Source organism: Pseudophryne corroboree, chromosome 10 (genome assembly GCF_028390025.1).
Source record: "Pseudophryne corroboree isolate aPseCor3 chromosome 10, aPseCor3.hap2, whole genome shotgun sequence".
NCBI lineage: Eukaryota > Metazoa > Chordata > Amphibia > Anura > Myobatrachidae > Pseudophryne > Pseudophryne corroboree.
The window spans coordinates 155,560,121-155,587,706 of NC_086453.1; the positions used below are offsets into that span (position 1 = coordinate 155,560,121).

The following is a 27,586-nucleotide window of genomic DNA, read 5'->3' on the forward strand; positions in this document are numbered from 1 at the left end:
GAGTTTGTTTTTTCGTGTCAGGTCTGTGCACAGCATAAAGTTCCCCGTTCTTTGCCTATAGGTCAACTTATGCCCTTGAATGTTCCTCTTAGGCCATGGTCGCATATCTCCATGGATTTTGTGGTGGACCTCCCTCTGTCAGCCGGATGCCGAGTCATATGGGTGGTAGTGGACCGTTTTAGCAAAATGGCCCATTTCATTGCTCTTCCCCGATTGCCATCTGCCCAGGGATTGGCAGTCTTGTTCCTCCGCCATGTTTTCAGACTCCATGGCTTACCCACTGATATTGTTTCGGATCGGGGTCCACAATTCATTGCACAATTTTGGAAGTCTTTTTGTGCTTCGTTAAAGATGAAATTATCTTTAACGTCCGGCTATCATCCCCAATCCAATGGGCAGACTGAGCGAGTTAACCAATCTCTAAAACAATATTTGCGTTTGTACTCGGCCAAACTCCAAAATGACTGGTCTGAGTTTCTTCCATTGGCGGAGTTTGCTTATAATAATGCCTGTCATTCCTCCACCAATGTGTCTCCATTTTTTGCAGTTTTTGGTTTTCACCCCAGAGCTAATTCATTTTTTCAACATTCCTCTGTCTCCTCTCTGGCCCTGACCTCTCATCTTAAACTTATTTGGAGAAAAGTGCACCTGGCTCTCAGAAAAGCAGCATTCCGGGAAAAAAAAATTTCTGACAGGCTCCGGCGGCCGTGCACTTTTAAAGTAGGAGACAGGGTGTGGTTGTCGACTCGCAACATTAAACTTCGACAAACCTCAGCCAGATTGGGTCCTAGATTTATTGGACCATTTCACATTATCAAAAAAGTCAATCCAGTTGCTTTCCGGTTACGTTTACCAAAAACTTTGCGGATCGGAAATACCTTCCATTGCTCATTGCTGAAACCATATGTTTCGTCTAGTAGATTTCCTCGTAAAATATCTCAGGGCAGATCACCAATAAATGTACAGGGTCAGCAGGAGTTCTTGGTGGAGAAGGTTCTCGATTCCAAGTTGTCCCGGGGTCGGCTTTATTTTTTGGTACATTGGAGAGGTTATGGGCCAGAGGAAAGGTCTTGGGTCCTGGATGAGGATCTTCATGCCCCGAGGCTCAAAAGGGCATTTTTTCGAGAATTTCCTCAGAAACCTGGCTTTAGGGGTTCCTTGACCCCTCCTCAAGGGGGGGGTACTGTTAGGCGCCGGGGTCCGCTCGTCGGTGCGGCCCGGCGCCTAGCAACCAGGGACGCCGTGCGCGTACAGCCGCCGGCTCCCTGGCAACGCTAGACGCCGGGCGCACGGAGCCGCTCTGACCTTAGCAACGGGGACGCCACGTTCGGCCGCGTTCCCCGTTGCTGGGTCTGTTCTAATTATATTTTGGTGTGCTGGCCGTGCAGCATGCAAGCTGCACGGCATTACCTGAGATTACCTTGTCTGGATCCTGATTGGAGGGTTCCTGAATAAAGGCACTCTCAGGACTTCTTACAGACGCCGGTGATAGCTTCCTGTTTGCCTGTGTCAGCTACAGAGAGTTTCCAGTCCTGCTCAATCCGGTTGTTCCTGTCCTCAGTGATCCTGTACTCGGAAGTTTGTCATCTATTCCTGGAGTCTGACCGAGCACCTTTAACATCCTGTGGTGTTCGTGAGTCGCGGCGCAGCCGTGTGTTGCGGCTTGTCCGCTTACTGTTTATTATTTAGTTTATTTGTGTTCTGGAGCTTTTGCGGAGGATTCCGCTCCCACAGATCCACTCTGGTATCCAGCGGTGCTGGATAGGAGTAACGGATCAGTGGATCTTTGGTTGTCCTTTTCCCTGGCGGCTAGTCCGCACATACCTTTGGTTTAAGTTAGTTAGCTTGTAACCCCTGGCCTGGTTGCTTAGTCAGAGGGCCCCTTGTTATCACCCGGTCTCGGATTTCCCTTTGTCTCCCATTAAGACCTGCGGGGGCATCGGGGTTGGGCAGACATAATCCGCCCTTCGAACGCGGCTGCCATGGGCTCAAGCAACCATAGTCTCGCAGGGGATTTCTGATAACACGGGCGAGACAACGGAGTTAGGGCGCCAGGGGTTACTAGGCTCTCCTGCTCCCACAACCAGCATATCTTCCCAGTACTCAGACCTCTGCCATAAGATCACCTCTGGTCTGGAGTACGGGAATCATAACAGGTACAGCCGTGGCCTACCGTACTGCTGCTTATATATATATATAATATACTGTATAACGGACCTGGTGGACACTGTCAGCAGACTGCTAAACTAGTATGAAGAAAGAAAAAACACCACAGGTATACAATGTAGATGGATGGATAGTATAGTATTACTTATACTTATGGACGACGAGAGACGACACAGAGGTAGGTACAGCCGTGGCCTACCGTACTGCTGCTTATATAATATACTGTAAAACTGACCTGGTGGACACTGTCAGCAGACTGCTAAACTAGTATGAAGAAAGAAAAAAAAAAAAAACACCACAGGTATACAATGTAGATGGATGGATAGTATAGTATTATATTACTTATGGACGACGAGTGCACTGACGACACAGAGGTAGGTACAGCCGTGGCCTACCGTACTGCTTATATATATATATAATATACTGTATAGCGGACCTGGTGGACACTGTCAGCAGACTGCTAAACTAGTATGAAGAAAGAAAAAAAAAACACCACAGGTATACAATGTAGATGGATGGATAGTATAGTATTATATTACTTATGGACGACGAGTGCACTGACGACACAGAGGTAGGTACAGCCGTGGCCTACCGTACTGCTGCTTAAATAATATACTGTATAACGGACCTGGTGGACACTGTCAGCAGACTGCTAAACTAGTATGAAGAAAGAAAAAACACCACAGGTATACAATGTAGATGGATGGATAGTATAGTATTACTTATACTTATAGACGACGAGTGACGACACAGAGGTAGGTACAACCGTGGCCTACCGTACTGCTGCTTATATAATATACTGTATAACGGACCTGGTGGACACTGTCAGCAGACTGCTAAACTAGTATGAAGAAAGAAAAAAAAAAACACCACAGGTATACAATGTAGATGGATGGATAGTATAGTATTATATTACTTATGGAGGACGAGTGCACTGACGACACAGAGGTAGGTACAGCCGTGGCCTACCGTACTGCTGCTTATATATATATATATATATATATATATATATATATATATTATACTGTATAACGGACCTGGTGGACACTGTCAGCAGACTGCTAAACTAGTATGAAGAAAGAAAAAAAAAACACCACAGGTATACAATGTAGATGGATGGATAGTATAGTATTATATTACTTATGGACGACGAGTGCACTGACGACACAGAGGTAGGTACAGCCGTGGCCTACCGTACTGCTGCTTATATAATATACTGTACAACGGACCTGGTGGACACTGTCAGCAGACTGCTAAACTAGTATGAAGAAAGAAAAAAAAACCACCACAGGTATACAATGTAGATGAATGGATAGTATAGTATTATATTACTTATGGACGACGAGTGCACTGACGACACAGAGGTAGGTACAGCCGTGGCCTACCGTACTGCTGCTTATATAATATACTGTATAACTGACCTGGTGGACACTGTCAGCAGACTGCTAAACAAACTAGTATGAAGGAAAAAAAATACACAGGAGTGTTTTTCAGGCAGACAAACGTATACTGGACTGGTGGTCCCTGTCAGCAAAACTGTGCACTGTACTCCTGCTATAACTGCTCCCCAGTCCCCACAATTAGGCAGTGTGAGCAGTGCACTCAGCACAGATATATCATGCAGCAGTGCAGCACACTGAGTGAGCACAGATATGGTGGTCGGAGAGTTTTTTTCAGGCAGAGAAACAAAGGATTAAACTCACTGGTGGTATAATCAAAACCCTGCACTGTACTCCCTAACAGCTGCTCCCCGTCCCCAATCCTCCCCACAATTATAACAATGTCACTCTTAGTCTTTTCTATTACGGAGAGGACGCCAGCCACGTCCTCTCCCTATCAATCTCAATGCACGTGTGAAAATGGCGGCGCCGCGCGGCTCCTTATATAGAATCCGAGTCTCGCGAGAATCCGACAGTGGGATGATGACGTTCGGGCGCGCTCGGGTTAACCGAGCAAGGCGGGAGGATCCGAGTCGCTCGGACCCGTGTAAAAAAAGGTGAAGTTCGGGCGGGTTTGGATTCCGAGGAACCGAACCCGCTCATCACTAGTTAATTTACACCCGGTAATAACAGGTGCTGCTGACATGGTCACCCACACACTACTGTGTCTCCCATACAGTGTTTACTTTTTACAAGCATACTACTACCGACCTGTTGACTCTGCATCAACTGAACAGTTGTCGGCGATGCCGACAGTGAACCCCATAGGTGTTTGTGACAGAACCCTCACGCATGTCAACACATGTGAACTATAGTGGGTATATCTGACAGGGAGCACACAGAGAAATATGCACAACAATGATTTCATGCCCATTTCTAAAAGCAAATACTGTTATATTCCCCTCAACATAACACTAAAAGACTGTGCCCCCCCTTGTTTGCGCTTTACACATTTTTTGGTGGGGACAGAGAGAAAATGGCGCTGAACACTGCTGTGAGGGCTAAGCCCCGCCCCTTTTCGACGCGCTTCAGCTTCGTTATACTATCGTATTTTATGCAGGCAGGGGACCGTATATAGTGTCTACACACTATATACATCCTTAAACAATATCCATATTGCTGTCCAGGGCGCCCCCCCTCTGCGCCCTGCACCCATGTAAAACCATTGGTGTGTGGGAGAAATGGCGCACAGCGCGACCGCTGCTGTGTACTGGCGGGGATATCGTACGCGGTGCCCGGGGCCCGAGAATGCTCTTTTGCCAGTCTAAACGAGACCTCACTAACTGCTCCCCCCCAGCGCCCTGCACCCTGTGAGTGCCGTTGGTGTGTGGGAGCATGGAGCGCAGCGCTACCGCTGCGCTTACCTCCGTTACTGAAGTCTTCTGCCGTCTGACACCTTCTGTTCTTCTCATACTCACCCGGCTTCTTTCTTCTGGCTTCTGTGAGGGGGGTGACGGCGTGGCTCCGGGAACAAGCAGCTAGGCGAACCAAGTGATCGAACCCTCTGGAGCTAATGGTGTCCAGCAGCCTAAGAAGCAGAGCCCTTGAACTAAGAAGAAGTAGGTCTGACTTCTCTCCCCTCAGTCCCACGATGTAGGGAGCCTGTAGCCAGCAGGTCTCCCTGAAAATAAAAAACCTAACAATAAAGTCTTTAGAGAGACTCTGTAGAGCTCCCCTAGTGTGTGTCCAGTCTCTCCTGGGCACAAGGTCTAACTGAGGTCTGGAGGAGGGGCATAGAGGGAGGAGCCAGTTCACACCCATTCAAAGTCTTATAGTGTGCCCATGTCTCCTGCGGATCCCGTCTATACCCCATGGTCCTTACGGAGTCCCCAGCATCCTCTAGGACGTATGAGAAAGGGGTATTTGTTTGACTCTTTCACTGATGAGGCTTTTCTCAACCCTATGCTCTTCATGTTCCAACATCAATATCGGCAACCTAGTTTTTTCAATAGAATTGATTTTCCAGAAAACCATTAGTTTGTTTATGCCTCCTTTAATAGCAAAGTTAATCTACCCGAATGGACCAAAAATATTGACTTAATTATTGAATAAAAATGTGACCTAAAAAAAACAATGTTTTTTGATTTGTAAATTCTTGCAAGGAATACTTTGTGCTTCATGCGTTTGCACCAGTAAGAACCAGCTTTGTAGACCTATGTTTTCTTAATAAAATCTACATTTTCTTTCTAGTTTACACAGTCTTAATATAGAATGCATAAAATGTGTAGGTATATTACAGTAGTATGGGTAGCCCAATAAGGCATAGCATTGGAAATTAGTCATCCTACTGCATCAGCTGACCACTGAGTTTATTGCATCCAGGGAGGGGCAGAGCTGTAGTTATCTCTACATTATATATGTATTATGTAATAGGTAAAATCATTGCATTTCACCTTCAGGGTCCATATTCTCCATAGGATTAAGGGGGACATTTACTAAGCAGTGATTAGAGTGGAGAAGTGAGCCAGTGGAAAAGTGCCCATGGTAACCAATCAGCACTGAAGTAACATCTATAATTTGCATACAATAAAAAATTATACAGAGCTGCTGATTGATTGATTGATGGGACAAGTTCTCCACTGTCTCACTTATCTGCTCTTATCACTGCTTAGTAAATGTCCCCTTAACACTGGGGTTTGCTTGGTGGAGGCCAGGATTCAGGCACCGAACAGCAAAGCTTTTGAGCATTCCAGGATGCACTGGATCCCTATCCCCTCATACCCCGCCCACAGCTCAGGCTCTTCAGTTTTTGTTTGGTGCCAGCAGGAGGTGGTCACCGTTTAACGGTGGGGCTTCATGCTGCAGCCCAAGCTTTTCATTTTTAACATTTATTTTTTATTTTACAACTGAGCAAGCAGTGCTAGGCAGTCCCTTGAAGTCTCCCTGTATACCTCCTCTTGGAGTCAGATTATACACAGCACTGCTTCCTACCAGCTGTAATAGCAGGATAGTTAATATCAGTGCCCACTGCAGTTAAATTGTATTTCTCTGGCTGGGTCCACAGGATTATCCACAGGATAACATTGGGATATTGTCGAGCGACAGCGAAAATGGCACCAACACGGTCACAAGCTTTCTGGCCTCCTAGGATGCATTGGGGCCTCCACTATATAGTCCCGCCCACTGACTCAGTCAGATCAGTTTTTTGCTTGGTGCGGCAGGAAGCCGTATGGTCACAGGGCTGCTGTGAGAGCAGCCTCAAGCTTTTATTTTTATAGACTTACTGTATTGTTTTTTTTTTTAGCGACTTCTCTTAACAGTGTCTTAAACGCATACTAGAAAGAGTCGCTCCAACAACTCCCCACCGGGTCGCAACAACGCTTACCTTCGGGTATCAGTGCTGTCTCGACGGGCGTCTGTGTCGGATGTTCTAGCAGGTCCAGCAGACGTAACCAGGCTGTGGCCGGAGCATGGGGAGACGGTGAGTCTATGGACTTCCTCTTACTAGAGGGGTCAGGACACAGCTACACTGATTTGGTGGAGACTACAAACCGTGTGCTGATGCGCCGAACATCTAGAGTGCGACAGCGCTATGCTCCTGGGATCATAGGTGCCAGGACTAGGTAGAGGCCGCGATCCTGGTCAACAGGGGGATTCAGACGCTGTCCTGGACGCCCCTCCTCCGAGTTCATGGCCAGTTCCCGCATGTCTCTCGTTTCATGAACTGAATGACCTCACTTCCGGCTCAAACGCTACCACGAGGGTGCTCGGTTGCAGCTTAGACGCTGCTGTTGTGTACACTGGAGATAAACCCGCCAGACCGAGTCGCAGGCCTTAGCGTCTGCATACACGGGGAAGTCGCTCAGCGTCCGTGTCCGGGTGTTATGCACACCAGTGCCTGCAGGAATGTACTGGTGTCTGAACTGTTATGCACACCAGTGCCTGCAGGAATGTACTGGTGTCTGAACTGTTATGCACACCAGTGCCTGCAGGAATGTACTGGTGTCTGAACGGATAGGGATGCAAAACAAATGAACTCACAGACAGACTGGGGAATATGACATTACGTACACAGAAGGTGATAGGGTAACAAAATAAACACAAAGTGAACAGATAAGCCCAGAGGCTAAGAAACTGGGTGCCTCCCTAGTATTAGGAATGCTCAGATGGAAAAAGCAAGATGTTGTGTTTTAATACGTAGAGAACCCGAAATGCTGTTGCTAAGGGCAACAGCAAAACCCTAAAGGGTTACCAACGGGTGTGGCAGTAAACTCCTTGGTCAGAGATGGAATGATAGACACAAGGAGAGTCTCCACAATCCTAATCCTCACTTGCAGTGCACAGGTTCAGTTTACTGCCACTAAACTGACACCTGAACACCTTTGCACAGTGAGAAAGGATTTAGGCAGGCAAGTCTGAGAATACAGCCGCAAACTTGCTAAGTTCACAGAGTAGCAAAAGAACCCCAGCAAGTTAAACGACTGACTCCAGTTTTACTGCTAGGTCTGGATTGGCAGAGTGTAGTACCAAACCCCAAGGCCTATTTGCAGTAAGCAACAACAAATACAAAGCTACACAGTACTGGCTAACTTTCAGGAACTGACTAACCAACAAAGATTCAGCAGCATCTGCTTAACCTGAGAAGAGGCCTTATATAGCAGGTGCTGTCCACGCCCCGCTCAGACCTCACAGACTGTGAGCACAAAAACCAGCACCGGATCCCCTGCCGTGCACAAAGCCTGTAACCACTGCACAGCAAAAGACCCGAACCGGAGTATCAGCTGCGCTCAGGCCACTCCGCTAGCACTTGTCTCCCGGTTGCCATGACGACGTGGCAGCACAGGGCAGGAGACCCTAACACCGGGTGAGTGTCTGTGTCCGTTATCAGTTATCAAGAGCGGCAGTGTACACCAGTAGCGTCTGAATCCACTCAGCGTCTTACGAGCATATGTGCTTGGATATGGAAGCATGGTGAGTCTCCCTGTATCCCGCTCTCCGGAGGCAGGGTATACAGTACTAAAAATTCTCTCTACTTCTTAGTATGCATTGTTAATTTTTAGTACCTATTGCATATGAGACCTGTGTATTACTGTGTTTTCAGCATGTTATGTTGAAAAAAGAACCAGTTAAAACAGAAGTACAATTTTTCTACTTATGTATAAGTTATGGAGGTTGTATTCTCATATGGCAATGTCTAATGCTTTAACATGTGACTGACTGCTAGTATGTGTGCTGACTTTTCTGTGTAATGTCAGTCCTGTTCTGACCCTCAAATCAGGTGCACTGTGGTCAGATTGATCTCACCTCTATATACTAACATATAGGGTGATTTTCAGTCACAAATTGTGTAGTCAATAACAGGTTAATACCATGTCTGTCAGCGGCAAAAGTGATGAGGAGAATTTATCAAGCACTCCTACAGCCCTAACATGCTTATCTTGTAAGTCAGGGGAATTGGTCACTTATGAGGGTTTGTGTGCAAACTGTTTCGCTTTTCAGCGAAGTAAAAAACAGGAGTTGGTTCAACCACCAACAGAGCCACCATGGAATATGTTCGCAAAGACTCTGTCTTCAATTGCAGACAGGTTAGCTCCGGTAGCACCACCTCAAGGGTTAGGTTACACTATGAACCCATAGATGCAGCTCCCTTCCTATGGTTTGGTTCCAGTAGCCTCTACAAGCAACCAAGGGACAGGTAAGACTAAGACAGATACGTCTGTGTGGCAGACTACACAAGATGATACATCGGATGATGATGATACAATAGACTCAACTCCATATGATGATCAGTCGCAGAGCTTTAGTTCAGAAGATGTAGCTGAACTTCTTAATGCTGTGAAGGCTGTTCTCTCGTTGGAAGAGCCAGCCAAGAACAGTGTTAAACGCTAAAGCACCTGTATTTAAACAAACAAAATCAGTGAAAGCTGAATTCCCAGCGTCAGATGAGCTGACGGAAATGATGGATGAGTCTTGGGCAGCGCCCAGTAAAAAGTATAAGATTCCTAAGAGATGGGATTCTTATTATTCATTTCCTGCTGTGGATTGTTCGAAAAAGAGAAGTTCCTCCAAAAGTAGATGCACATGTTCTGCGACTCGTGCATAAATCTGCTTTACCACTGTCATCTACCTCATTGAATGATGTCACAGACAGAAGGGTAGAGAGCCTTTTGAAAAATATTTTTTCTCTAGTAGGAGCTGTGGTAAGATCTGCTATGGCTTCGGCCTGGGTAGCAAAGGCAATGGGCGAATGGATAGAGGAACTAGAGAATGACATCCCTTCTCCTACTAGGGAGCAAGAGGATCGTTTTTGCCGTTTAAGACAATCTGCCCAGTATTTGGAAGAAGCAGCAATTGATGTAGGTACAGTTGCTTCTAAAGCTTCAGCCTTGACAGTAGTCACTCGCAGAGCAGTTTGGCTACGGACCTGGAAGGCAGATGCGGAGTCCAAGAAAGAATTGGAAGCATTGCCTTTTGTCGGTAATATATTATTTGGAAAACCTTAATCGGATATCCTAGAATCAGAGGCTGAATCGAAAAAGGTCAGATTTCCGGCTGCTTATAACCCTAAGTGCAAGGGTTTAAAATTTTGCTCATTTGGTTGGCAAAGCAAAGCGAAAGCTAAAGAGGAGCCTAAGCAACCTCAGTTTAAATCCAGGGGTAGGAAGCAGTGGGCTAGCAAAAAGCCAGCTTCCAAACCTGAACAGAGACCGTCAGCCTGAAGAGACGGGCCTCCGCCTGGAGGATTCCAGGGTTAGGGGCCGACTCCTTCTTTTTGCACACATATGGCAACAGTCAACAGCAGATGCTTGGGTGCAGAAGGTAGTATCTCAGGGGTATGGGTTCCCATTCAGGAGGCAGCCTCCTCAAAGATTTTTTTGCACCAGCCCGTCTCGTATAGAGTCGAAGGCCAATGCCCTGCAAGAAGCAGTCCAAAAATTACAGCAGTCAGGTGTGATTGTCCCGGTACCTCCATCACAAAGGGGACAGGGGTTTTACTCCAATCTATTTCGAATCCAGAAGCCAAATGGGTCATATCGACCAATTCTAAATCTGAAAATGTTGAACCAATACATATGGATCCCGAAGTTCCACATGGAGACGTTACGCTCCATAATGTTGGCTATGGAACCGGGAGATTACATGGTATCTCTGGATGTACGGGATGCTTACCTACATGTGCCTATAGCACTGTCGCATCAGTGTTACCTCAGGTTTGCCATCCTCCAGGAACATTTCCAGTTCCAAGCTCTGCCTTTCGGGCTAGTTACAGCACCCAGGGTGTTTACCAAGATCATGGTGGTTATGGCAGCTTGTCTGCGCAAACAAGGGATAAGAATATTCCCATACCTAGACGACCTGTTAATCTTGGCACAGTCGCAAGATTTACTGTTGAGCCATCTTCAGCAGACGATAGTTTGTTTACAGAGACACGGGTGGCTCATAAATTGGGAAAAGTCGTCCCTGAATCCATCACAGCGGATGGTTCATTTGGGAGCCATATTGGATTCAGACCTACAGAAAGTTCTCTTACTGGAGAAAAAGATAGTCAAGGTGCAGGTCATGGCTCAGGAAGCGTTGCAAGCCCAGACAATGTCAGTCCATGCAGAAATGTGACTGTTGGGTCTGATGGTATCAACCTTCGACATGGTGCAATATGCGCAATTCCACTCCAGACCATTGCAGCACCTTATTCTGACCAAATTGAACAGAAATCATCAGACGATAAAGAAGCAGATGATAAAGATTCCAGTAAATGTAAAAAGGTCTCTAGCGTGGTGGCTACAGACAGACCATTTAAACAAGGGGAGACCCTTTTGGATAAAAGAGTGGCAAGTCCTGACAACAGATGCCAGTCTGCAAGGCTGGGGGGCGGTACTCGGAAGCCTATGGTTCCAGGGAAAATGGACCGCAAGGGAAAGTCGCCTGCCGATAAATCTGTTGGAGATAAGGGCCATTTACTTGGCTTTAGTTCAGGCAAAGGACAATCTACAAGGAAGACCAGTCCAGATCCGCTCAGACAATGCAACGGCAGTAGCATACCTCAATCATCAAGGAGGAACTCACAGCGAGAGACTGATGGAGGAAGTAACTCCCATTCTAAAATGAGCAGAACTCCATCTCCCAGCATTGTCAGCAGTATTTGTCCTGGGTGTACTAAGTTGGGAAGCGGATTTTCTCAGTCGGCACACCATTCAGGAAACCGAATGTGCACTACACCCAGAAGTGTTTCAGACACTGGTGAACAGATGGGGTCTACCAGAGATAGACCTTATGGCGTCTCGTCTAAACAACAAAGTTCCCAGGTACGGATCGAGAACGATTGACCCAGGAGCGGTCCTTGTAGACGCACTGTCAGTAGAATGGAGGTTTCAGCTGGCATATCTGTTCCCTCCAATATCTCTGTTACCCAGAGTAGTGAGAAAGATAAAACAGGCAAAAGGAGCAATCATTCTAATAGCTCTAGCTTGGCCAAGAAGGCATTGGTACACAGATCTGTTGAGAATGTCCATGGAAGCACCGATACTGCTCCCTCAACGTCCAGATCTGCTAATACAGGGTCCTTGTTGTCACAGCCATCTGGATTGCCTATCTTTGACGGCGTGGCTGTTGAAACCTCTATCCTAGAGGCTAAAGGATTTTCGAAACAAGTAATCCAAACTATGCTTGGAGCAAGAAAGCCTTCTTCGGCCCGTGTGTATCATAGAATATGGCAAGCCTATATTCACTGGTGTACTGGAAAAAATTTCAATCCGAGATCTTTTAAAGTAGCTAGGATTTTGGATTTCCTTCAAGCAGGATTGGATAAAGGTTTGAAAGCTGCTTCCTTGAGGGTTCAAGTATCAACGTTAACTGTATGGTTTCAGCAGAAGATTGCTGATTTACAGGATGTATGTACGTTTTTTCAAGGAGTAGTACATATTCAACCTCCATTTGTTCCTCCTGCAGCTCCCTGGGATTTGAATTTAGTTCTTTCTCCAGGGTCCTCTGTTTGAACCACTTGAGAGAGCAGATCTTAAGTGGTTAACGGTTAAAGTTCTTTTTTTACTGGCAATGGCGTCAGCCAGAAGAGTGTCAGATTTAGGAGCATTATCATGTAAGTCTCCTTTCCTAAGTTTTTTTTCCAGACAGAGCAGTTCTCAGAACGAGATCTGGTTATTTTCCAAAGGTGGTTTCAAAGTTTCACCTGAATGAAGAGATTGTAGTCCCAGCTTTTCAGGTATCGGGACTATCTGCGGGAGAAGCGTCGCTGGACATGGTCCGGGCTTTAAGAATCTACATAGATCGTACTAGTGCCATCAGCAAAACAGATTCTCTCTTCATCCTCTATGGATTCCATAGAAGGGGATGGCCTGCTAGTAAACAGACGCTGGCGAGATGGCTCCGAATGGTAATATCAGAAGCTTATTCTCATGCAGATCTCCCTATTCCGGCTAATGTCTCTGCACACTCTACACCTAAGGTAGGTCCTTCTTGGGCAGCACAACAGGGTGCTTCAGCAGAACAGATATGTAAGGCAGCCACATGGTCTTCCATAAACACATTCATCAGACATTATGCCTTGGATACTTTTCCCTCTCATGACGCAGACTTCGGGCGAAAGGTCCTCCTGTGCAATCAGGAGCGTCCTCACCACTAAAATGGCTTTGGGAATCCCAATGTTATCCTGTGGATAATCCTGTGGACCCAGCCAGAGAAATATACGTTATGGTAAGAACTTACCATTGATAACGTGATTTCTCTTATGTCCACAGGGATCCCACCCTGACGCATCTGATTTGAGGATCTAGACAATCCCTAAAACCTCTTCCTTCTTGTATGGAAGGGTGTGCATGTGTGTTCTTATCGCCTAAACAGGTCTCTGCCTAATGTTCCTGCCTAAAATCGCTGTGGAAAGAACTGAGCTGACTGAGTCAGTGGGCGGGACTATATAGTGGAGGCCCCAATGCATCCTGGGAGGCCAGAAATCTCGTGACCGTGTTGGTGCCATTTTCGCTGTCGCTCGACAATATCCCAATGTTATCCTGTGGATACCTGTGGACATAAGAGAAATCACGTTATCAACGGTAAGTTCTTACCATAACGTATATTTTCTGCATTGTATGTTACTTACAGTATGCTAGTTCTGCTGTCTGTAAGACTTTTCTCTCTGTACAGTACATTATATTGCTTTCCCTGTACCTCTATTTCTACAGTAATCCTTAGATACTGGTGTATATAGGGTTTACTTTGCCCATATTGGAAGAAATTTGTATTTGTGCAGGCTTATTGTCACAAACAGTTCTCAGTTACATGCTGAACATTACCATATTGTGTGTCTACTCTCCTTGCAATCATGTCTAAGAAAGGAAAGGCAACTAAACAGGCTGAAGCTCCTAATCTAGTGTCATGTAGGACAAGTTCCACAGAGGATTTACCTCAGGATTTATTACAAGATGGTCAGTGCACCTCTAGTTTTGTAGTAACACTACCTACACCTACTGCCACTAAGCGTGCTGGACCATCATCACAGTCTACACCACTTTTTTAGAGATGAGCGGATTCGGTTTTACTCGGTTTTATTCGGTTCTCAAAACGACATCTTATTGGCTCACGGATGTCACGTGTTTTGGATAGCCAATAAGATTCGGTTTTGAGAACCGAGTAAAACCGAGTAAAACCGAATCCGCTCATCTCTACGAATAGTCAATATTATAAAATTGTCTGGCAAAAAGCATTATAGAATTATTTAGAAGTAAATTCTATGTCACACATGAACCTTACGTTAAAGTGCATACTTGTAGTAATAGCTTGATAAGCCCAGGTCAAAATATTGTTTGAAAAAATCAAAATGGTGTAACCTGTCTTAATTTTATTCAATAATTAATAGCTGACAGGTTATTTTTTACCATGAGGGTACCAATCAGATGTGCAGTATGTTAAGGGTATTATAACAAATCTGTATTTTTATAAAAAGTTCTGAGTATTCAGAATCAGTAGCCCGATATCTGGGCTTGAAGTTTTGTTGCCTTGGTAATTTTTAATCACTGTCTGATCAAGTAATCACCAGAAGTGTGACTTGTTGGCTTTTTTTTCTAATAGGTGCTCAACAGAGTATTGAGAATTTAGAGGTTCACTGCTGAATGTTAGTTAGAGATTCAGTGCATTAATTAAACCACCAAATCTAGGTAACTGACTTTACCTATGTATATATTAGGGCATGATGTGATCAGTGAACAAGCCTATCTATAGATGAAACGGCCGTTTGGATAGGGTACCGGGCAGTGCACAGCCTGTACCCACCTCTGGGATACCCTGGTTTCGTAGGCTCCCATTTGTGCTTTAATATTTTTATACTTAATTGTACTATTTATATTTATTATTATATGATGTTCTAAGTGTTTTTCACTAACAAACTGCATACAAAGACTACTGCTTAGGTGCTTATTTGCAAATCCTATCTCTACATCATCATTACTACCATACTTTCTCAGTATTACAAATTAAGGCCATAGAGACTATTCAGATAACCTTACAGTATTTAACAACTACCTTGTCTCCAAAACTTTGCCTGTATTGTATCAAGTATTGTGCGTTCTTTGCCATTTTCTGATGTTGATATACCTCTGATTACTTATATATGGGACATTTCAAACCCTAGAGATGGTATAGTGACGGACTAACACAGTAATATATACATAGATAAAGTCTGTTACCTAGATTTGGTGGTTTAACTAATGCACTGAACCTCCGTCTAACATACAGCAGTAAACCCCTAAATTCTTAATACTCAGCTGAGCACCGGGAAAGTATTCACAGCGCTTCACTTTTTCCACATATTGTTATGTTACAGCTTTATTCCAAAATGGCATAAATTCATGTTTTCTCTGAAAATTCTACACACAATACCCCATAATGACAATATGATTTTTTTTTTTTTACATTTTTGCAAATTTATTAAAAAGAAAAAACTAAGAAATCACATATACATCAGTATTCACAGCCTTTGCTTAATACTTTGTTGATGTACCTTTGGCAGCATTTACAGCCTCAAGTCTTTTTGAATATGATGCCACAAGCTTGGCACATCTATCTTTGGGCAGTTTCACCCATTCCTCTTAGCAGCACCTCTCAAGCTCCATCAGGTTGGATGGGAAGCGTCGGTGCACAGCCATTTTCAGATCTCTCCAGACATGTTCAATCGGATACTAGTCTGGGCTCTGACTGGGCCACTCAAGGACATTCACAGAGTTGTCCTGAAGCCACTCCATTGATATATTGGCTGTGTGGTTGGGGTCATTGTCCTGCTGAAAGATGAACCGTCGCTCCAGTCTGAGGTCAACAGCGCTATGTAGCAGATTTTCATGCAGAATGTCTCTGTACATTGCTGCATTCATCTTTCCCTCTATCCCGACAAGTCTCCATGTTCCTGCCACTGAAAAACATCCCCACAGCATGATGCTGCCACCACTATACTTCACTGTAGGGATAGTATTGGCCTGGTGATGAGCGGTGCCTGGTTTCCTCCAAACATGATACCTGGCATTCACACCAAAGAGTTCAATCTTTGTCTCATCAGACCAGAGAATTTTGTTTCTCATGGTCTGAGAGTCCTTCAGGTGTATTTTGGCAAACTCCAGGTGGGCTGCCATGTGCTTTTTTTTACTAAGGAGTGGCTTCAATCTAGCCCCTGTACCATACAGGCCTGGATGGATTACTGCAGAGATGGTTATCCTTCTGGAAGGTTTTCCTCTCTCCACAAAGGAATGCTGTAGCTCTGAAAGAGTGACCATCGGGTTCTTGGTCACCTCCCTGACTAGGGCCTCTCTCCTCAGATCGCTCAGTTTAGATGGCCGGCCAGCTCTAGGAAGAGTCCTGGTGGTTCCGAACTTCTTCCATTTACGGATGATGGAGGCCACTGTGCTCATTGGGACCTTCAAAGCAGCAGATATTTTTCTGTACCCTTCCCCAGATTTGTGCCTCGAGATAATTCTGTCTCGGAGGTCTACAGACAATTCCTTTGACACTGTCAAGTGTGGGACCTTATAAAGATAGGTGTGTGCCTTTCCAAATAATGTCCAATCAACTGAATTTATCACAGGTGGACTCCAATGAAGCTGTAGGAACATCTCAAGGATGATCATTCAGGATGCACCTGAGCGCAATTTTGAGCTTCATGGCAAAGGCTGTAAATACTTATGTACATGTGATTTCTCATTTTTTTTTTTTTTTTTTAATAAATTTGCAAAAATCTAAAAAAAACCTATTTTCACGTTGTCATTATGAGGTATTGTGTGTAGAATTTTGAGGGAAAAATTAATTTATTCCATCTTGGAATAAGGCTGTAACATAACAAAATGTGGAGAAAGTGAATACTTTCAGATGCACTGTACATCTCATTGGTGTCCCAATGGTAATAAATATAATAAATAACCTGTCAACTATAAATTATTGAATAAAATAAAGACAGGTTACACCATTTTGATTTTTTCTAACAATATTTTACCTGGGCTTATTCAAGCTATTACTATAAGCATTGTCTTTTCTATAATAGGTGCGATGTGTGCAGTGCACATGGGCTCCTGAGTTCAGGGGGGCCCACACTGCACACACTGCACCCATTTTAATACTTACCTTCCTGCAGTCCAGCGTTGGGCGCTGGGGTTGCGGCAGAAATCGCCGCCAAAATGGCCGCTGCGCTTGCGCAGTAACCAAATTGGTCTCCGGATCACGGTGGGCGCAATGTTTCCTGAGACGTGCGCTATAGACTCCGGTACAATGCCGGAGTCTACAGCACCGTACAGAGTAGGGGGCCCACCCGGAGGTGCACACAGGCCCCCTTCTCAGTTGAAATGCCCCTGACTACAAGTATGCACTTTAATGTAAGGTTCATGTGTGACATATAATTTACTTCTAAATTATTCTATAATGCTTTTTGCCAGACAATTTTATAATATTGACTATTAAAAGCTACGTTTTACTTAATCCTTTCTTCATAAAAGTGCCCCAAAAAGAGTATTTCTTTTCCCTCATTGTGTATACTGTTCACTGACTCAGGGAGTACCACCGACATTAAAAAATACACTGCGTACCACAGCATATCTTACTAATTGTCGGTAGAAGAAATATACTCCAAGAGGAGCCCTGTCTGTAACATAAACCTTGTGCAGAACTAAATCCCCTCTCTGGTTACAGTCTACACCACTTTCAGATTCTGTGGAATCTTCTGCTGCAGCAGATCATGCTGATTTCTCTGATGCAGTCTCCCCCTCTGGGGAGGAAGAGGTGCAATCCCAATTTAATGTGGCTGCTTTAGTTAGGGAGGTTAAGTTCTCACTCCAGCTAGAAGATACTGAACTAGCCCCAAAACCAAAATGCCAAAAAGTAGTAGTGGCTCAATTTCCACACTCTGACCATTTCTCTTATGCTATGAACGAGGCATGGAAAACTCCTAGCAAGAAATGTACTATACGTAAAAATCTACACTCCTTTTATCCATTACCTACAGCTGATTGGCCAAAATGGGAAAATCCACCTACTGTGGATTCTCTTGTGACACGTTTGATTAAAAGTTCTTCCTATTGCAACAGTGTCCTCCCTTAACGACATACCTGATATGCTATTGTACATGTGTCTGAAATCCTTATATTAATTTACAGGCGCCACATCAAGACCTGCAATGGCTATGGCCTGGGTAGCTAAAGCCATTGAAAACTGGGCTGATGCCCTTGAAAATAGTTTCACACCTAGGGCTACCAAGAAAACAACTTTCACTGATTGCCAACATCAGAGATGAAGCCTATTACATTGGAGAGGGTGTTCTGGATACAGTTCTACTGTCCTCTAATGCTTTGTCTGCCTCTGTGGTAGCATGCTGCATTGTTTGGCTTTGTTCCTGGAAGGCACTTCCATACACAGGCAAATTACTTTTTGGACCAGAATTGGACAAGATTGTCAATAACCTGGCAACTCCTAAAACAGCTTGCCTACCCTCAGCCTCTTCTACGCGGACTCGGACTTTGTCCATTCGGTCCTTTCGTCTTCAGGGCAAGGCCAGAGGTCAGACCTTCCCTAGACTGTCTCACCCCACAAAGGCTTCTAAGCTCAAACCCAAACAGGCCTGGGCGGCTAGACTCCCAACTACCAAACCAGAGGATAAACACCTGGATACACAAGATGCATACCACCATGTATCTATAGCACCCTGTCATCAACAATACCTCCGATTTGCTGTCCTCCATCAGTATTTCCATTTGCAGGCCCTACCCTTTGGGCTTTCCACAGCCCCCAGGGTGTACACCAAATTCATAGCGGTGATGGCTGCTCATCTTTTACGACAGGGAAACAGGAAACTCCCTTACGTGGATGACCTCCTCCTTCTTGCACATTCTCCAGGGGGTCCTCCACCATCATCTCCAGGTGACAATGTCATTCCTTCACAGATGGCTGATCAACTGGGCCAGGATCTCTCTCATCCCATCTCAGAGGATGCTCCATCTTGGGGCTCTGCTGGATGCTCACATGCAACACATCTTTCTTCCTCTGGACAAGATTGCAGCACAACAATTGTGCATTCACAACCTGCTCCAGTCATAGATTCTCTATTCACTCAGCAATGCAGACCCTGGACTCCATGGTATTCGCCTTCGACATGGTGGAATATGCCCAGTTCACCTGATACACACCAGGTAGACAATGGTACTGCCTCCGGATGTCCCTCTCCTGGTGGCTATAAATGTACAGCCTGGACAAGGGTTGCCCGTTCTGGATTCCACACTGGGTTCTTCTCACCATGGATGCCAGCCTCCATGGGTGGGGGGCTGTTTAGGGCAGTCACTCCTTTCAGGACCGCTGGTTCCCAACAGAGAGGGATCTTCCAATCAACTATCTGGAACTTTGGGCAGTTTACTGGGCCAGTCAGATGGCTCAGGGCCTTCTTCACGGCTCCCCCATGCAAGTACAGTCAGAAAACACAATGGAAGTTTCTTCTATCAATCGGCAGGGTGGCACTCGCAGTGCTGCTGCAATGCAGGATGTAGCTCATATTCTTTCCTGGGCAGCACTCCATCTTCCGGCCATCTCTGCGATCTTCATCTCGGGGGTCCTCGACTGGGAAGCAGACTTCCTCAGTCAACAGGATGTGCACGCTGGAGTATGGTCTCTACACCCAAATGTAAAATGGGTTCTTTCAGGCGTGGACCTCATGGCCTCCAGACACAACCACAAATGGGGTCTTCTGGACATGGGCCTCATGCACAGGCACAACCACAAAGTACCCATGTATGGGTCCATGACAAGGGATCTGCACGCAACCATCGTGGACACTCTAACAGTCCCATGTCCCTTTTGTCTGCCTTATCTCTTTCCTCAAGTATCTCTCCAACGCAAATTCAAAGATGACCATCCTAGTGGCTCTGGCATGGCTCTGGCGCCATTAGTTCATGATTTTCAGTGTCTCTCCATAGACGCAACCTTCCCACTTCTTCTTCGACCAGACCTTTTGTCACATGGTCCCTGTCTATGCCCCGGACCTAGCTCGCTTGTCTTTGAAAGGTGTGGCTCTTGAGTCATCCATCCTAAGGAATAAAGAGTTTTCCAGAGTGGTTATTCAAACCATGCTTCATGCTTGAAAACCAGCATCAGTTTGCATATATTACTGTATCTGGCTCTCTTGCTTTCAGTGGTGTACTCATCACCACTATGAACCTCTGGTATTTTGGATTCCTAGACTTCTGGCATTTCTACAGATGGGTCTTACCATGGGTCTCCGCCTTGCATTTCTCAAAGTTCTGTCCATCTGGTTTCAGAAAAGACTTTCTCCCTTGTCAGATGTCCGTACCTTCCTTCAGGGGGTACTCCGGATTCAGCCTTCCTTTGGCTCCTTGGGATTTGTCCTTGGTTCTTCGGGCCTAGCAACTGCAACCCTTTGAACCATTGGATACTGTTAACCTCAAATGGTTGACCGCGAAGCTCTCTTCCTCTTGGCCATCGCCTCAGCCCGCAGAGTATTTGACTTGGGGACATTCTCCTACAGTCCCCACTATTTTATTTTTCATAATGACAGGGCTGTACTACAGACTAAGCAAGAATACCACATAAGGTAGTATCCAAGGTCCATATCAACAAGGCAATTGTGGTACCGGCCTTTCACCTGAGGAAGTTTAGTTGTATGTGGTCTGTGCTATGAAGATCTACGTGAACTGTACCAATTCCATTAGGGAAACTTATTCCTTTTTCGTTCTCTATGGATTCCACAAGCGTGGCTGGCCAGCCAATAAACAAACATTGGTTTGTTGGCTCGGTATGACCATCTCACAGGCTTACAAGCAGGCTGATTTTCCAGTACCAAGTACAGTCTCTGCTCACTCTACTCGCTCTTTGGGTCCTTTGTGGGCAGCCCACAGTGGCACGTCTTCTGAAAAACTATGCAAGGTCGCTACGTGGTCTTTTGTCCATACGTTTCTTTAGTTCTATGCCTTTGATACATTTGCCTCTCAGGATGCAACTTTTGGCTACAATGTCCTTCTTTCAGCATAGACGCATTCCCTCCCTATTACAGCTGCTTTGGGAAATCCCCAAGGTTAACTCTGGGGAGAACATGGATCCAGAAGAAGAAAATAAGAGGTATGGTAAAACCTACCTTTGTTAATTCTTTTTCTTTGAGGTCCATAGGATCCACAGGGCGCCCACCATGATGCACCTAGCTTCAGTGGGTTATTCTTCTTGGTCACCAGTTCCCTTCTACTACAGGTTAGAGGGCTAGATGCATCATCGCTTGGAGAGTGATAAAATGGAGAAAGAAAAAGTGCCAGGTAATCGGGTCCTAACTGCCATGTCACAGGCTGTGTTTGAAAAATGGCAGTTAGGAGCTGATTGGATGGCACTTTTTCACTCTCCTTTTTATCACTTTCCAGGTGATGATGCATGTGGCCCATAGTGTGTTTCCTGTGTGTACCATTCTTCCGTCTTTCATCTCCAGCTCCGGCTTTGGGCTTGTTAACTAAAACTGAAGAGCCTGAGCTGTGGGCAGGGTATGAGGGGAGAGGGATCCAGTCCATCCTGGGAGGCTCAAAAGCTTTACTGTTCGGTGCCTGAATCCTGGTCTCCACCAAGCATACCCTAAGGTTAACCCTGTGGATTCTATGGACCTCAAAGAAAGACAGTAACCGGCACTCCAGCATATATATAAATAAAAAGCAAATTTGTATCATACCTCCCAACACGACCGTCTCCAGGAGGGACAGAATGCTCTGCTTCTGGACTTCCCTCTTAACTTGTGATTTCCATCACCTGTGGTGAAACACCTTTCTTATCCATTAACCTGTTCAACACAGGTGCTGGCAATCATAAATTAAGAGAAAAGTCCAGGAGCAGAGTGTTATGTCCCTCCTGGAGAGGGTCATGTTGGGAGGTATGTTTGTATTAGTGACTTAAGGAGGTTCTTCATAGCTGTTAGCAAACCAAAAAAGTTAGCAATTGGGGAAAACCATGTTGCACTGCGGGTGGGGCAGATGTAATATGTGCAGAAATATTTTGATTTGAGTGGGTTATATTGTTTTTGTACATGGTACTATAAATACTGGCTGTTTTATTTTTACACTGCATTTTAGAATTGAGTCTGAACACATCCGACCCAAATCTAACTTTTTCTGCACGTTACATCTGCCCCACCTGCAGTGCCACATGGTATTGCCCATTAGTGTGCTTTTTTTGGTTTGCTAACAACTCTATATAACCCTCATTGTCACAGATGCCAGACAGGCATGGTTGTCAGTCATACAGTATGTACAGTATCTACTAATTCTTATTTCCACATAAAACACAAGTGTTTTAAAACTGTTTATACTGTATGTCACTTCTTACAGCAAAAGGACACTATTTTGTTGTTCAGCCAGAAGCAGATTTTACAGGATGAGGTGATGTAAAACAATATTTACTGCTTTTATATGCATACAGTCATCTATTTTAAGAGATCATTCTATAAATGTGTAATTTTGAATAGTAAATACTTGGCAATGCATACTATATATATATATATATATATATATATATATATATATACTGATGTCTCTGAGTGCCTATCTCTTTGGGGAATTATGAATTTTTGGATTGTTGCACCAGAGCACGTTGGAATATTGAACAGAGTGCCAGCTTATTGTGGAGATTTTATATATGTTTATTTATTTTTTATACTATTTTTATTAAAAAAATTTCAACACCACAGAAATACATGGGCCCTCATTCCGAGTTGTTTGCTCGCAAGCTGCTTTTAGCAGCTTTGCACACGCTAAGCCGCCGCCTACTGGGAGTGAATCTTAGCATCTTAAAATTGCGAACGAAAGATTCGCAATATTGCGATAAGATATCTCTGTGCAGTTTCTGAGTAACTCGAGACTTACTCGGCATCTGCGATCAGTTCAGTGCTTGTCGTTCCTGGTTTGACGTCACAAACACACCCAGCGTTCGCCCAGACACTCCTCCGTTTCTCCGGCCACTCCCGCGTTTTTCCCAGAAACGGTAGCGTTTTTTCGCACACTCCCATAAAACGGTCAGTTTCCGCCCAGAAACACCCACTTCCTGTCAATCACATTACGATCACCAGAACGATGAAAAAGCCGTGAGTAAAATTTCTAACTGCATAGCAAATTTACTTGGCGCAGTCGCAGTGCGCACTAAGCGGAAAAACGCTGCGATGCGAAGAAATTTACTGAGCGAACAACTCGGAATGACCCCCATGGTTTGAGAGACGTTTTAGCAAACGTTATAAATTTGTATGTAGTATGTACTATATGAATTTGTGAGTTTAGTTGTGAATTCTGTGTCTCAACAATTCAGGTTCCCACGCCAGTACCAAAAAGTACAAGGACAGTGATTAAAAAAATAATGAAATGCAGTTATTGACAATGTGTAGTCTGTGGAGTTTGAAGGTTTCATTGTATGCAGCTCACTGGGGGTAGCACACCTCTTACCCAGACTGCACCACCATCCTCGATTATTTTTTTTATTCCAAATAAAAATTACAGATGTGTCCTTTTACATCTTAAAGTGCAGCACAGCATATTGTAACGGGCATGCACGTACGCATGTACAGTACCTGCTACACTAAAGAAATGGATGTACACCGTAACTCCCGCTACCCGTACACAGAAGGGGGAGGCAGCAGGGCTGATTTAATGTTGGCAGCAGGATGCTATACTTCTGCTACCCGAAGTTATAAGTGCTGCAACTGGCTGGTTAGTGGGCGCGTGCGTACGCACACACACAGGGGTAAATTTACTAAGATGGGAGTTCTATTTTAGATGGGATGTTGCCCATAGCAACCAATCAGATTCTACTTCTCATTTATCTAGCACCTTCTAGGAGATAATACCTGGAATCTGATTGGTTGCCATGGGCAACATCCCATCTTAAATAGAACTCCAATCTTAGTAAATGTACCCCACGGTGTGTATTGTACTACTAATGCCACGTTCTGCAGCACCAGGAAAAGCTGCAGGAAGCAGCAAGGATGCAACTAGACACATCGGTATTCAAATTATTTATTTCTGCAGCAGGGTACACTGTGTTCCACAGGAAAACATCGGGGTGTGTAGAGTGGATCTTGATCCAGAGGCACCAACAGGCTAAAGCTTTGGGCTGTCCCAGGATGCATTGGGGCCTCCTCTGTAACCCTGCCTCCAGTCACTGTGAGCTCAGTTTCGAGTTGGTGCCTGTAGTAGCAGGTCACCTAACAGGAGGGCTGCACTGGGCAGCCCTGAAAAAGCTTTTTCTGACAGAAAATTTCTTCAAAACTGGGCTGTCAGTACTGTATGTCATTTTGACACTTCAGCGCTGCAGCTCCATCACCTCCCAAGCGGCGCCGCATACTCCCGTGGCTCAGTTCCCGGGTACTTGCGGCAGAGACGCTATGGCTTTAGTCACACGGTCGCAGACGCTCTCCAGGTTCGCTTGGCTGCTATGGGGAGGAGATAAGAGGGTCCCCCAGGCGGGACCCGCCACTAAATCACGTTCCTGATCGCAGTCTAGGGAGACGGACTTTGACGCTCTCGTGGACACTGTCACTGAGCAGGGACCCCACTATATCCGCCAGGGTATAGGAGTACAGGTCGGGTGTACTAACGCACTTATTGATAAGGCTCCATAGTACCGGTGGTGAGGTCCAGCATAGGGGAGTCGTTGCTTGACCTGCAGCCTCTCCCCGGCCCAGGGCAACATCTACTGCAAATTTTCCCATGCTGGAGCTTCCTCACACTCTCCCTTACTCCCTGACTGAGAAGCTGGGCGCCATCTTAGGAGTATAGCTGCGGCTAGTCTCTGGGTCTCCCTTGTAAAGCCACCAGTATACAGCGCTGTGACTCGTTTATATAGTGCATCACAGTATTTACCTATTTAATGTATTCTACTCAGTCACATAATACCGGATTTATTTGCAGGTGTTATGTTCCGGCGAACTCAGTCACATACTATCGGATTTATTTGCAGGAATTATACTCTGGCTTCGTCGTACTAAACCGATCTCTGTTGCATTTGTGTACAATGTTTAACAGGAAGGGCAGTAAATCTGTAGACGCTCCTGCATCATGCAGAGTATGCCCCAAGGATTTACCAGAGGGGAAGGATGTACATGATGGTCTGTGTACTATGTGTCATACACTCTCCAGTCAGTCCGCAACTCCTGTATCCAATCGGGAGCCACCCTGTGCCACGTTCTCAAGCCTACTGGGTACTCTAGTGGAACGCATAATGTCCCCTATAGAACCGCCTGTATCATTACAGCCTCAAATAGTCCCTATGGTTAATCCGCCTTGGGCGGACAACTTGTCTAACCAGTTGCAGCAGTTGACTCATTCCCATGTCATTGGGTCATCTAAGCGGACTGCTTCCTCCTCACAATCCACAAATCTCTTAGATGTTTTATCTGAAGAGGAGGGGGAGCATACTGTCCTGTCAGACATTGAATCGGGCGTTTCTGACGAGGATTCTACAATGCAAATTGACATCCCTGCTCTAGTGGTTGCTATTAAGCAAATCCTACAAATCTCTGATGATGATGAGGAACCCACTACTATCACCAAGAAAACTGACATGTTTAAACATGTTTAATCGGGCGATGGTGGTTAAAACTCTGTTACCCCATTCTGACCATTTGGTGGACATCAGGCAGGAACCCTGGTCTAATCCAGGGAAGACATTCCCTCTCTCTAAACGGGCCTTAGCTCGCTACCCTTTCCCTACAGAGTTATGTAACAAGTGGGAAAATTCACCGCCGGTGGATTTTCATGTCACTTGCCTAGTGTGGAGGGATGTCTGAAATCTGTTTACTCCCTGACAGGTGCTGTACATAGACCCACTATTGCTGCCTCCTGGGCTGCTAAATGTATTGAAACATGGGTTCAGGCATTAGAGGAAGAGCTGCCTGAGGATATATCTGACAATGCCAGACAATACCTGTCTCACATCACCACTGCTTCTTATTATATTCAAGAGGCGTCCTCTGAGGACGGGTGTGTTGGCGGCCAAGGCGTCGACTTCGTCTGTCCTGGCTCGCCTTATTCTGTGGTTGAGGCCATGGAAGGTGGACCTGGACTCCAAAAATACCTTGGAGGTACTCCCTTTTAAGAGAGACATATTATTTGGGGAAGACCTAAATAAAATTGTGAAGGTTTTACGGGTAGGGTTTTGGTGTTGACCGCACAGATCTCTAAATTGATCCAAGGCGTATTGAGAATTGTATCAAATACACTTTATAATCCAAATTCTGACCCCTGCAGGTAGCTAATTGCTCATCTGCTGGGCAGGTAGGTGGTGCTCCCTGAGAGTGAAATTAAATGTACACAAAATACCCAGAGACAGGTAGTAGACTCTCCTATGGTGGGGCACTCTAAAGTGTGATCAAAATATACCAATATTTAATCGGACAATAGTAAAACATAACTTTTAATATTAATCACCATAAAATGGAGTATCAGAACTCCTAAAGCTACAAGGCGAAATATTGACACACTAAACACACATAAAAGACAACATGGTTAAAAAGGCACAGGCTTATGTATTCTCCTCTGGGCCTCAGCCCAAGTCACAGGTGTATAAGGCAGTAATTTTGGTCAAAGTAAACGAGACAGACAAGGCCTTGCGGCGTATTTCGGGGTTCTGCTGCCCCGCATGTGCTACCGCATTGGATACCGGGTGAGAGACCCTTACTCAATCCAGCCATAGGAAATATAGATAGTACCAGCGTACCTGTGGTGTGTTTTATTTGTTTCTGTTTTTGGCTGATGACACGGAGGTCAGCGCAGCCAATGAGAGAACTACTAACACTCCACAACTCTGGAACTGAAGGAAGAGGAAAATTCTCTAGTGAGAGATTGAATCTCAGATAATCATATTGTTGCTTGTGAAGAATTGTATATCTCCTGCAGAATGTGTTTAGGCAAAAAATCACAAACAATAATTTTATAATCCGTGTGGCATTATTTTATGCAGAATGCATGATTGCTGCACTCTACTGATAATTATCTCCTATTTTTTGCCAATGCATATATCAATTAAGCAGGGCTATACATAGAGAAAATGACCTGGGTAACAAAGTGCAGGAAACAGAAGCAAAAATTACTGTAGACATATGTTTCATTAAACAGTGCCACCTGTTGTTAACAGGGTCTCTCTTTCCTCAATTCTAGTTGTAGCCTTTATAGTTGGTCTCAGACACGGCCAATTAAGTATACCTGTGACTGGAGTAGCATGTAAAACATATCAAACAAATGCTGGTGGCGAACAGCCTTTGGCAACAACCGCTTTAGAACATATGATAATCATGAAAGCTGGTATTATACGACCTGTACCGTGGGTGACCCGCCGTGCGCAATCAGCGGGATCCCCGCAAGGTTCCTTCCTAACGTACGTTTTGCCGGGACGGCTTGCTCACAGTGGGGAACAGCTCACACTCATGTCCATCATAAAGCGCTTCTTATAGCGCTATCTCCGCCCTTCAACTGGGCATATCTATGTTCACCTACGTTCAGGAGAGAATACCCAGAGGAGAATACATAAGCCTGTACCTTTTT

At 45.2% G+C, this 27,586-nt stretch overlaps 1 protein-coding gene across 1 annotated transcript in view; it reads left to right on the plus strand.

The window, feature by feature from the left end:
• KASH5 (KASH domain containing 5) overlaps positions 1 to 27,586 on the plus strand; it is a 1,087,213-nt gene that overhangs the window by 418,777 nt on the left and 640,850 nt on the right. The window contains exon 9 of the mRNA XM_063942893.1: positions 22,388 to 22,438. Coding sequence (XP_063798963.1) covers positions 22,388 to 22,438 — 51 coding nt within the window. The remainder of the gene's footprint in view (positions 1 to 22,387; positions 22,439 to 27,586) is intronic.